Source organism: Mauremys reevesii, linkage group 2 (genome assembly GCF_016161935.1).
Source record: "Mauremys reevesii isolate NIE-2019 linkage group 2, ASM1616193v1, whole genome shotgun sequence".
Lineage (NCBI taxonomy): Eukaryota > Metazoa > Chordata > Testudines > Geoemydidae > Mauremys > Mauremys reevesii.
In genome coordinates this window covers 94,652,191-94,665,763 of record NC_052624.1, presented here as the reverse complement: position 1 = coordinate 94,665,763, position 13,573 = coordinate 94,652,191, and the positions used below count along the sequence as shown (strand labels likewise).

General features: G+C 41.6%; 1 protein-coding gene across 21 annotated transcripts in view; it reads right to left on the bottom strand.

Annotated features, from left to right (window-relative positions):
• HECW1 (HECT, C2 and WW domain containing E3 ubiquitin protein ligase 1) overlaps positions 1-13,573 on the bottom strand; it is a 451,523-nt gene that overhangs the window by 261,662 nt on the left and 176,288 nt on the right. For 20 of the 21 annotated variants that reach the window (XM_039525998.1, XM_039525991.1, XM_039525994.1 and 17 more), the window contains one exon: positions 635-959. The exons of the other annotated variant lie outside the window; for it this stretch is intronic. In XM_039525998.1, coding sequence (XP_039381932.1) covers positions 635-959 — 325 coding nt within the window. The remainder of the gene's footprint in view (positions 1-634; positions 960-13,573) is intronic. 21 annotated transcript variants of the gene reach the window in all.

Below are 13,573 nucleotides of genomic sequence, written 5' to 3'. Positions count from 1 at the left end.
TTTTTTGTGCTGGTATGTTTCTTAGGGCTTGCTCCTTCAAGGTGCTGAGCATTCTGGATGTATCCAATAAAGCACTCAAGCACATACTTAACTTTAAGCACATGAGTTTAAGAACATGTTAGACAAACACCTGTGAGGGATGGCCTACATATACTAGATCCTGCCTCAGCACAAGGGGATGAACTAGATAATCTCTCAAGTTCCTTTCTAGCCTTACATTTCTGTGAGGTATCCCTATTGAAACTAACAGGACAACTCATGTGCTTAACTTAACCCATGCTTATGTGTGTCACTGGATCAGAGCTGAGTGCTCAGCACATTGGAGGATAAAGCCCTCAGTGCATCTGTTCTAAATCTTACCCAAAGATTTTAAATTTTCTAACTATTTTTTTTTAAATGAAATATTTAAAAATCTTAATTTTGTACTGAAGAAAAAAAAGTTAGGTAAGTGTCCATTGTTGAAGCTCAGGACTGTGTGACAATATAGGACAAAGAGGCTTTTGAAGAACTGTGTATATAAGCTTGCCTATGTTAGACCAAGAAAGTTCTGTAAGCCCCTTACTTTTCTGTTCACAAATACACTCAAAATTAAAAAATAAAAGCAACTGAAAATCCAAAGGCAGGCAGGACTTACCAATGAGATACATGCCGATCCAATCCCCTGCATCTACTTCTTCCTTTATATCCCAATAGATCACAAGGTCCTGTGAGTGTCCTATGGAATAATATGAGCTGCTGACCATTAGAGTAGATCGGCTGTCTGAAGTGACCAGGTCAGTGTCACTGGTGGACCGTGGAATGGTTACCATCTCATGAGAGTTGTTCCTGATGTCCATGTTATGAAACTGGTCAGGGTTGTAGCTGTATCTGAGCGGTTCTTTACACCGGCGCCGATTCTGAGAGTTCCTAGATGGAGACGCCATGGCAGCCAGGCCTAGGAACCTGTTTTGGTACAGATTCTGTGAAGGAGCAAAAAGGAAAGAATATTATTTAGAATACACTTTGTTGAATTTTAGGTGCCAGCTTAGAAGGGGGGAAAAAGTTGCACTGGAATGAGAAAACAATGAATGAACACAATCTTTTCATACATGACTGTGAAACAAGAGAAGCAGAAAATTTTTCTACAGGAGATGCATATTGTGTATCAAACTTTTTATTGATTAATCATGCCTATAGAGACAGCTGTAAATGCAAGATACACAGGAGGTTCCCCGTGCCACCAGGCTCTTCTGTAATAGGGATTTTGTGGAGAAACAGATGGTGGTTCATTTCTCTACAAACCTATACATACATTCCAGGGCCAGGGGATAGGGCAAAGACTACTAAAGATCCACTCTTTTCTAAATTAATAGAAACGCCATCCTCTTTCAAACACCATCAGCTAAATTCATCGCTGAGGTAATTTCCAGTGGAGTTTAAATAGGGATACATTTAAGCTCATGCTTCCCATAAAGAACCATTTCCACCACTTTGAGACATCAGCCAGTGTTCGAAAAGAAATTCTCCTCCCAGATTGAGATCCAAAGTACCCCTGCCACAAAAAGGAATGACCCCTTCTGCCATAATGGATATATATTTGTGGCAGAGTAAACGGAATTCCTCCTCTCCAGTTAGCCTAGGTTGAGTTTGAGCAGCCACACTGTGAAATGACCCTTGAACTGCTGCACCCACCGTGGTGCTGCACTCCCTCCCGTGCAGCACTAAGGCTTCGGGGGGCACATCCCAGGGTTCCCAGCACTGCTGTAAGATGAGCGGCTTTTTGAATAGTTTCCTAGTAACTGTGGGAGAGTGTGTCTGTCTGGGCACACAGGAGAATTGTGGGAAGGCCCTGGAGGACTACCAGCACGCCAGTGGCACTAGCTTGTGTCCAGACTGCAGAGTGGTTGTGCTAGCAGCCGGCAAATTGTTCTCACTTGATTTTATCCTGTACCCTGTCTCAGGCCTGTCAGCCCAAGTGAAAAGCACCACCGCACTGGAGTTAAGGGTTTGTGTGTGTGGACAGGACTCAGGACAGGGGCAATACTTGTGTTATAACTCAAGTTAAATCTGCAGTGAAGACAAGCCTAGTGTGAGACACTGCTTGTTGTTTTATTTTCAGACACCATTTGCTGTTTCTCTTCACCCCCTCTGCCCCAAAAGAAAGCAGCTCTGCCATTCAAATCACTCAGTCCCTCATATATTCCTCTCATTATCCACCTGTCTCCAGAAATGCTGTCCAGCTCTTCTGATACAACACCAGAGAGCTCTTTGCAGTTTCTTCTGCCATGAGAAGGGCCTTTTCACATGATCAGGAGACAAATCCATTTGAACTGAAATGTTTAAAGTTTAAGAGGGGAAAAAAATGTTCTGTGAATAAAAGCAGTATTTTAATTCTGAATCCTATTCGCGGCCTTGTACCATAGGTACAATATGGTATGAAAGATATTTTATTTACTACTAAGACAGACTACTTTCTTTGAATAATTGGAAAAACAGCAAGATAATTAATTATTAGTATTAGTGTGGCGGTAGCACCTAGGAACCCTAGTCACGGACCAGGACCCATTATGCTAGGTGTTGTACAAACACAGAACAAAAAGACAGTCCCTGCCTCGAAGAGTTTGCAGTTTTATTGTTTCTATAGCACCCAAAGTATGATAATCCCTTTACATTCCCTGCCCCCAAACACATACAATATATTGGCCCTATCCTGCAAACACTTATTACAGAGCATAGTGTTTAATACCATAATCAGGCCCACAGGGGACTCACTCCCAGGCGTGGACACTACTCCTGATAGTAAGCGTTTGCGGGACTGGGCCCTAAATCTACAATACAAAAGGCAAAATAGAGGCAAAGGACAGGACTACAAAAGCAGGAGCAGAGGGAGGACGACAGTAACCCTAGACAAGTGGGCAGGAATGAAGGAATACAGAGAACAGTTTACAGTGTTGCTTAGGTAGCACCACACGCTACACACTATGTTAAGTCTCTTGGGTTTTTTTATTTTTAAACAGTTGTTTTTATTTATTTATGTTAACAGGAAGGCGTGTTCACTTCATAGTGTAAAAACAGTCCTTACTGTGAGGATACTACACCATTATACAGCAAGGCCAAAAAAGGACTTGGATCTAATTTTATTGTGAATGTGTAACTAGCAAATGCATCATTTCGCTATAAAAAAGCTATAGTTTCTCACATGCAATAAACCCATTGAGTAGTTCCTTGAAAGGTGATATTTACTAGGTTTCAGTCAATAAACTTAAACCCAATAAAGGTTTCTGTCACTCGGCATAGGATCCATATTCTGTAACTATGGCACAACCTGAGACAATCACGTCTGTGATGGTTAGACAACAACACCAAGAGTTTCAAGCTCATTACGAGTGATGGCCAGAAAAATTCTGTTTCCCCAAATATGTTGAGGATTTGGAATTTGCGTTTGTTCTTCATCAGGACAAAACTGAGACCTTTCAAAAACGTTGGCAGGAAAACCGAGAGACTGATCCACCTACCCCAGAATAGCCAACAGACTAGTGGTTAGGGCATTCTGTTGGGATATGCAAAACCCAAGTGATATCGGCCTAATTCAGAGTAGGGACTGGAAGCTGGTTCTCCCATATCCCAGAGTCAGTCTCTTTCTTGCCCAAATAATATTTAATTATTTATACAGAGGGAACAGTTCCAACAAGGGTTATTGAGAAAGACCCCCAGAATAGCTAGGCATTCCTGGCCTGGGATGTTGGAGACCCAAGTTGAATTAGGCATAGCAGGGACTTTAGACTGGATCATTCACATTCCAGGTAAGTACCCCAACCATCAGGCTATTAGCTGTTCACCTATGTCCGAACCACTGGACTGTTCTGAGGTCTCTCTCTCACCAGAAATTCTATCCTGGATCTAAGAAACCTACCTGAAGAAAGTTTAGTTGAAACCGATATTTCCATGAAAAGTTTCAATTTTGGCAAATGGGAATTTTCCAACAACAAATATATTGGTGAAATATTCCCTATCAGCTCTACTCATTCTTCCAGATAAATATGCATCATTAGCATAAGTTAGCTAACTCATAATACATTAATCAACAGATCTGTGGTTTCAAAGGCTATTTTACTTTTTGTGGCAAATTCCTCTAAGGAACAGTGGTTCTGCAGATACTTTTCATTTCTGAATGTTAATGGCTATATGGTATGCATTCTTACTCATTGTGTTCTTTCAAATGCAATACTGATAATACTTAATAAATGGATACTTTTTTTTCATCTTCAATGTGGTTTTAACTATTATTTCTAGGGACAATTACAAATTCACCTATTTAAAAGAAAACCAGCACTTCAAGAAACTGTGCAGTTATTTCCATATGTATCTATGTCACTAGAACTAGTTGTTACAGTTGAAAAATAGTTCTGAGATTAAAAAAGGAATCACTTTTCAGCATGACACAGGTAACTGTTAGGGTTTCAGTAATCTAATGACCCCACTTCCCTGTGACACACCACACAGGGGGCAAGTGGAACTGCTGCTACTGGAGACATTTATAAGGAGACTGTCTCAGAGAGATATAACAATATACAACAGACTTCAAATGGGATGGACTCTCTTGTCAGGAACAGAATTTGCCCCACTAGGTACATATATCAGAGCTATTATTTATGTGCAATGGGGCAAATTAATGTGATTAGGACCTTTATTTCTCCATTTCCTGACCGTTGTGCATTTAAAAGTGTAGTTTTATTGTACATTAATGTATCCTATTGCATTTAACTTCACTGATGGGAATAATTGTATAAGTTAGAAGCAAAATGAAAGGGTTGGCCTTGTGATCAATTGGTAAGGTTCTGTGCTGATGAGTGGGACTGATTCTTGATGCAGGCATATTATTCCTCAGGCAGCAAAAACTAGGAATGCTACAGGAGTGGTGCTCTCAACAGCTGCAAAGAAAATCAACAGCTCATGCCACTCAACAATAAATCTTTCCTGCCAATCATGAGCACTCTTCACTGTCTCTGATGGGACTTTCAACCTATCCTCCTGGGCCACAATAGAATTTTGGACTGAATGTTTAGGAGACAAATCCTGGGAGTTCAGCAAAGAAAGTGAGAAACTCCCCACCAAATCACATAATCCTAGTTAGTTTTCTTTATGGCACATGCTGAAACATACATATGTTAAACTTCCAAATAAAAGAATCTAATAATTTAATTTTGTTCTTATGAAACTACTGATGTTACAGCATTGCAAATAGCACTATGCAAAGATGACATTTTATTGTTTCTTAAGTGAGATCCTGCAAGGTTTTACATTGTAGACTATTTAATCCCAAATCTCTAATAATCTTACAATCAGGACCTTCACACTAATGCACACAGATATCCAATCATAAGTGCTCCAAATGAAACATTAGGAAGGCTTCTGCAGCAGAGCAGAGCTAATATCAGAGATTAATTTGTTAATATTCCTCAGATTAGTAAAACAAGACCTATATCCTCTCACCAATTAGGCAACATAGTAAATGAATGTAATGAGCAGTCATAGAAGCTTGGTGCTATCATGCAAAGACTGGAAAACATTGCAAATACTTTCCTTAAAAGATGTATTCTGGTGCATGATTAGAAGGTATTTGAGCAGTATAGCTAAAATATAAAATCTGGGAGATGCAGAAATAATAAAAGTGTCCTTACAGCATACTTTTAAACAAAAAATGTTTCTCTGTGTTCTTTCCAGAGTACAGAATGAAATACAGTAGATGCTTGTTTGCAGCAACACCTTCTAAGCGCAGCCGTCGCTTACAAGCAACATTTCTCCAGGGAACACTTTCCCTACTGTGACTTGTCGACACTCCCCATAACAACAATAGCTGCTTAGGCGCAACATAGCAAAAGGGCATTGATATGTTGCTACTAATGAGCATCTACTGTACTGAGACTACAATTTGCTTAAGGGATGCTGGAAACTAATTTGAAGTCCAAAATTCCACTTTCAGTTCTATTCCCATTGAAATCAATGACAAACCTCCCATTGACTTAGAACAAGGATCGGCAACCTTTGGCACGCAGCCCGTCAGAGAAATCCACTGGCGGGCTGGGACTGTTTGTTTACCTGCAGCATCCGCAGGTTCAGACAATCACAGATCCCACTGGCTGTGGTTCGCCATTCCAGGCCAATGGGGGCTGCGGGAAGTGGTGAGGGCCGTAGGGATGTGCTGGCTGCCGCTTCCCTCAGCCCTCATTGGCCTGGAAGGCCGAACCGTGGCCAGTGGAAGCTGCGATCAGCCGAACCTGCAGACACTGCAGGCAAACAAACAGTCCCAGCCCACCAGTGGATTTCCCTGATGAGCCGCATGCCAAAGGTTGCTGATCCCTGACTTAGAAGAATTGGGATCCAGTTCTAGACTATAGGAATATGGAAGGTGCTGTATTCCCAAAATATCTGGCAAAAACTGGAATTCTCAACAATTTTCCCCCCAAAATGCAGAAATTCCCTACAACCTTCATTGCAAACTTTTCCCCAGTTTCCCACTGTGACAAAGTATTCAACTCTCCCTCAGTATGAGAACAGTCTGTTATGAGAACATTCCAAATTGACCTCTGTGCCACACAAACCTTAGGTTACCTCAATTTTCATTTTTGTAAATGTTAGATTTAAAGTTCTGCATAATATAAATCAGTGTTTCTCAAACTGGGGTCGCCGCTTGTGTAGGGAAAGCCCCTGGTGGGCCGGGACGATTTGTTTACCTGCCTCATCCGCAGGTCCGGCTGATCGCGGCTCCCACTGGCTGCGGTTCGCTGCTTCAGACCAATGGGAGCCGCTGGAAGCAGCGCGGGCTGAGGGACATACCGGCCGTCGCTTCCAGCAGCTCCTGTTGGCTTGCAGCGGTGAACCGCGGCCAGTGGGAGCCACAATCGGCTGGACCTGTGGATGGGGCAGGTAAACAAACCGGCCTGGCCTGCCAGGGGCTTTCCCTGAACAAGCAGCAACCCCAGTTTGAGAAACACTGATCTAAATGAAGTTATTGATAATGGGTATAGCCATAAAGCGTACGTACGAGATTACTATAGCTAATATGATCATTGGTTAACGGTGTTACGCTTTAGCCATTATGTGATCCTTGTAAGCAGAAGTCCAGAATGAGCTAGGTTTTCAAGAGTTGGGGGTAAATCCTTTATGATCTTTAAAGCACTGGAGTGAACCAGACACTTAGGCCTTGTTTAGACTAGGAAAATAAGTTTGTTTTCAAAATCAAATTAGCTCAATTGAGCTAGCTGAAATTCATGGAAAATCCCACTTATCACCAATGTAGACAGACTTTTATACTTCATTTCAATTTTAGCTGCTCAAATGATAGTTTAAGAGGGAACTCAGATTATACTAAGCAGGGGCGGCTGTAGGAATCCCGTCGCCCCAAGCAGGGCAGCGCGCCGCGGGGCACGCTCTGGCAGTAGCCGATCCCGCGGCTCCGGGGGACCTCTTGCAGATGTGCCTGCGGAGGTTCCGCTGGTCCCGCGGCTCCGGTGGAGCATCCGCAGTCATGCCTGCGGGAGGTCCACTGAAGCCATGGTACCAGCGGACCCTCCGCAGTCATGCCTGTGGAAGGTCCGCCGGAGCCGCCTGCCGCCCTGCCGGCAAAATGCCGCCCCAAGCACGCGCTTGGCGCGCTGGGGTCTGGAGTCGGCCCTGATACTAAGTAATGTCCCTGGAAAAGAGGGATATGTGAACAGTTTGTTACCTGTCCTAGTGTTGCTAACTCTTTCAATTTTATCACAAGTCTCATGATATATGGTGTTTTTCTTAAAACCCCAGCTGCTGGAATCAAGCAACTGCATACATATAATCTTTCATTTACCATGATAAACCCACTCCCAAGCGAATCCCTCTCCCCCAATAAAACTCACACATGCCATCAATCTAATCACTTCAGTATATTAGATATTTTTAGTTCATTTTCTATTAGGTTGTGATTTCTGAAGCCATCATCAATTTTGGTAAATGCTACTGCTTTTGTATGAGCAACTCCCACTGAAGCTGTGGGAATTATGCACCACTATTTGCTGGCAGAATTTGGCCCTTATTGCTCTAACCTTATACCATTAAATTAGGCTTCAATAAAGACTGGGAGTGGATGGGTCATTACACAAAGTAAAACCTCTTTCCCCATGCTAATTTTTCCCTACTGTTACTCACAGCTTCTTGCCAACTGTCTGAAATGGGCCATCCTGATTATCACTACAAAAGTTTTTTTTACTCCTCCTGCCCACCTTAACTGATTACTCTCATTATAGTTGGTATGGCAACACCCATTTTTTCATGTCCTCTGTGTATATATATCTTCCTACTGTATTTTCCACTGCATGCATCTGATGAAGTGGGTTTTAGCCCACAAAAGCTTATGCTCCAATACATTTGTTAGTCTCTAAGGTGCCACAAGTACTCCTCGTTTTTCTTACAAAAAGAAATACTGTAACCAAAGACATAAATATTCCAAAACATGCTGCACAATCTCAAGAAATCATTTATAACTACATATGCATAATAAAACAAGAGAAACAACGGACACGCAGGTACATAAATCACATCTTACAAAGGCTGTGAATATAAGAGTACTATAAAACGGTTAGGGATAGAGCACAACTAAGTTAGTTACCTTGTAATTACAATACAAGATAAAATATATAGCTCATCTTTTATCTGAGACAACGTACAGGGACCTGATTTTCAAAGGGTGGGTGCTTATCCCTTCCTGAAAAGTGCTATGGTGTCTCAAGTTGAGCACTCAATAACTGAGGCACACAAAATTACTGGTCACTTTTGAAAATTTAAGCCTTAGAAAGTAATGTTGAATGGCATATTAAATACAAATAAATATACATACAAGACTACAAGATCAGATATAGGACAATGGTAGAAAAGGAGGAACATACATTTTAAAAGGATGTGATCATGGACTATTTAAAAGTACAGTATCTAGTTATAGCAGTGACATTCTTAGAAAAGAAACTTGATTCCAAGTGCTTCTTTCATATAGACAAGAACTATAGATGTTTCACAGCCCGCAGTTTGGGACTTTTGTTCTACTATGACACCAACCCCATTGTAATTTTTATTTTGCCTACTGGTTTGCCCACTGTATTAAAATTGTCTACGTCCATCACTCTGGGCAAGCTGTTCACATTGCTGTTGTGATTAACTTAACTGGAGTCTTAGAGTGAATCTGTTGCATGGGCAACACCTCTATACTGCGTACAGAGTCAGACATCTTTATTATACAGCTGGAACATGCACACTAAAATGGCCAAACATTACAGGTAACATGAGAATATGGCCTATTGAATATTTTAGTGTTTTAGAACTAAAATCGGGACACCTTACCTACTAAGGATGAACTGGTAATGTATGCCCCCAATTAAATACATGAATATGCTGGAACTCTTACATGACAATCATATTTTAATAATATAACCTTATTTGACTCCTATATATTTTTAAATACTGACTGGTTTTAAAGGGAAAAATGTTTGGGTCCTTTTGTTTGCTGTTTTACAATGTACAGTATAAAGAAAGTCTGCAATTTATTTATTTATTACTTAGAAATATGAGGAATGTGAAATCTGGTCTTCCCTACTTATTCTGGAAGGTTTGTTGGAGGTGTCAGAAATGTGGATTGTGAATTTATCAAAGCCCCAATAGTGCAATGTGCAATAACTATGACCTTCAGTGAAAAGGCAGTGAATATTCAATCTCTAACAAAGATGTCCTTCAACCTAAGTGTTTCTCCGGCCTGGTTTGCACTAGAAAATTAGGTCGGTTTAAGTTCGTCAGACAGGAGTGTGAAAAATCCACACCCCTGAGCAGGATAAATCAACCTAAGTCCCCATGTATGCAATGCTAGGGGGAAGAATTCTTCTGACCTAGCTAGCACCACTCAGGGAAGTGAATAATCTACTCATTGGCTTAAGTAGTATCTATACTGAAGAGCTGCAGCTTTGCTGCTATACCATTTTTTAAGCGTAGACAAGCCCTCAGTCTTAACTTAATAGATGTTAACAAACAAACAATAGAGTTTTAAACAGGCTGAATAAAACAATTACTCTTCCCGTATTAATCAGGATTTATTTCCTTGGTACTCATGGAGTCATAACCCTACCCATTCTCCCTCCACAAAAGCCTTCAAACTTAAACAAGACCTAAATTTCTAATGTAAACGGAACAATATTTTAAATAAAAAATATGTTGAGGCCTTTAAAAAAAAACAAGAACAAAAAAGGACACATAACCACTTTCCCCTTTGCAAGTGAACGTTTAAAGTAACAGCAGTAAAGTATTGCCTAAGGACTACACAGTAGAAAAGTCACAAAGATTGTGAAGCCAAAGGTTAAATGTGTTATTTCACAATCTTTTCTTTTCCAAAGACAGTATTTTCAAACAGCTATTGCTTAAAAAAAGGTCCCTCTTGGGTGGTTTCTTTGATCTGCTGTTTGAAAGACACATCAATCTCAGTCTGAGAATTCAGTGAAAAACATGTGCATACTATATCAGTCATTTTGTTTTTTCAAAGTCTGATGTATCTGATCAGCAGACTGCCTCTCCCAGCAGAGCCAGTTTTTCAGGGAACACTGCCTATCTATTGACTCATGTTCTCCTGAGGGAGTGGTTACAGCAGGATGCGGGTGTTCTTTTCTTCTAGAGGTTGAGGAGGGAGAACCCTTTAGTTTTGTTGACATTTTTTGAAGTAATTTTATTTTTATTTGTTATTATTTGTAGCCTGATAGTGTCTAGAAGCCCCAGCCACAACTGATGCCCTATTTTTCTAGGTGCTCTGCAAACACATAAAAAATACAGTCATTATTTATTGCTATTTGTATTACCATCATGCATAGGAGCCCCAGTCATGGGGCAATACCCCATTGTGGTAGGCACAGTGCAAACACAGACCAAAAAGTCCATCCCTGCCCCAAAGAGCTTACAATCTAAATATAAGACAAGAGACAATAGATGGATACAGACATACTGGGGAACACAAGGAAACAATGAGACAACATTGGTCAGCATAGTAGGCAGTGGTGTCAGCACACCAGCAGCCTAACTGTGGTCAAGTGTTTTGTAGGCATTTTGGCAAAAGGAGGGTTTTGAGGGCAGTTTTAAAGGTAAATAATGAGATGGCCCCTGTGACAGATATGGCAATTTTCTGCTATATCCTGGACAAAGCTTACTGAATTAAGTTAAACTGTATGGAATTAAGTTTAAGAATATTGGGAGTTCATTTGTATTAAAAATGCAAATGTTTATGTGTTATTGTGGGATTATACGTAACGTGTCTAGGAGATGTGACTAATTTAAAACCTGGCAAGCTTTGTGAGCTTCAAAAGGTCTTTGAAACAATGTGCTAGACAAACAAAATTAAGTGGAAATATTTGGGAGGCGGGGAAGGCAGCTTCTCACCTCTAGACCAATCCTTTTGAAGCTGCGCTCTGGAAAAACCCATTGCTGTTACATGAAGACCAGACCAGAGGCTCAAACTCACATATTCATGGATGTGCGTGTTCTGATCTGACAGCTGTTATGAACTTGTGACCATAGAAAAACCCCTTGGTGGGGTTTGAAGGACTGTTCACCAGTACAGCCCTTGTTGGAGTCAAGAACTGATCTCTGGTAAACTTATCATCTGAGTAGGTTCTTTTATTGTTTTAATATGTTTTCTCTGTGATGCTTTTACCTTAAGAATAAATGTGCTTGATTAGAAAGAGCTGTGGGATACCTTATTACTGTGGTAATTACCCTGTCCATAGTCTTTGAAGAGAAAGCAAAACTGGCCTACTGAGAAGTCTGTATTCACAGTGTAGAGAGAGACTTGTATCTCCGGCCAGGAGAGGTGATAGCTGGGGAGCTGGAAGCCTGGGAGTGGGTGCCCTTGCTGGACCATGGCGGGCCAATACAGGTGCAATAGCCCTGAATGGGAACAGAACTAATCCCGCAAATGACTCCATGTGGAAGGAGCCCTGTGCCCATGTGATGCCCCACTGACTTCAACAGGGCTGCATGTGAGTGAACTCCTAAATCTGCACAGAGTCAGTTGCAGGATCGGGACCTAAACAGGTAAGACAGACTAAAGATGGCAGAAATTTTCTATTATAAATGCATCTAAAAGTATATGACAGAAACACAGTATAAACTGAATAAATAAATACACTGTGGAATCTGTTGTCTGATTATTAAGCTATTGTCTGATTTTCCAGGCAAACAATGCAAACTTATAACAAGCTAGACGACATTGCTGCAGCTAGCCAAGGTGAAAAAAACAATCTGAGTCCAAGTAAAAGTATAAAGTATAATAAAATAAATCCATCACTCTGTATACAGTATGTACTGTATGTGCAGGTCTGTACAAACATAAATACAGTGCCATCTACAAAAATACAGCAGGAATTCACAAGAAAAGCTGTGAACTAGTCTTGTGAAACTTGCAAGTCTCCAACTGAAAATGAATGCAGGGTACATGAGTGCAAGCAAAATTCCACCAATTTAGAATGTTTTCCACAAGTATCAGCTACAATTATTTCTCTGTTCTCACAAAACAGAGAATCTAGGTCTCTTTTGAAAGTTTCCTGCTGCAGAAAAGTAAATCTGGCTCCTTAGGAAACTTGAGAGTTCCAAGTGACAACCTCTGTGTAGCAATATAATATAAATTCCATTCATGACAACCTCTTCGCCAAAGAACAAAGCTCAAGTGATTTGCATTGTGCATACCACCATTAGAACCCTGATTTTAAAATAGCGTTGTTTAGTATAGTATATAGACTATGGACATAGTTTATTATTTACAAAGCTCTAGTCTCAACAAAAATACTGCACAGAAATTAAAAGTTAAGTTATTAATATTAATTAAAACCCTTCAGATAGAAGAGCGAATCTTTGGAAACCCAAGGATTGTGCAGGTTTACATGAGAGGAGAATTTGGTCTTTATGGCTCAAATTTATCTGTGTTGTATTCCCACCACCACCACCCACTTCTCTCTCTCTCTCTCTCTCTCTCACACATGGATTTATACTAAATGTAGAGAGTCACAAACTTCATTGCTTTTGCAGGCCAAGTGCATTGCACACACCATAGGCCCCTTGCATTCCTCCATTCCACCCCACAAGCTCTCTGTGTGACACCCTCCCATCCCCCTCTACTTCAGCAACTTCCTGCAACCTGCCCCCCTCGCCTCGTGCCAGGGACTCTGTGTGCCCCCCATACTCCCCTCCCACCCTACCCAGGGCTCTGGGTGCCTCCCATATTCCCCTCCCACCCTACCCAGGGCTCTGTGTGCCCCCATACTCCCCTCCCACCCTACCCAGGGCTCTGTGTTCTCCCCATATTCCCCTCCCACCCTACCCAGGGCTCTGTGTGCTCCCCATACTCCCCTCCCACCCTACCCAGGGCTCTGTGTGCTCCTCATACGCCCCTCCCCCCCGACCCAGGGCTCTGTGTGCCCCCCATATTCGCCTCCCACCCTACCCCGGGCTCTGTGTGCCCCCCTATTCCCCTCCCACCCTACCCCGGGCTCTGTGTGCCCCCATATTCTCCTCCCACCCTACCCAGGGCTCTGTGTGCCCC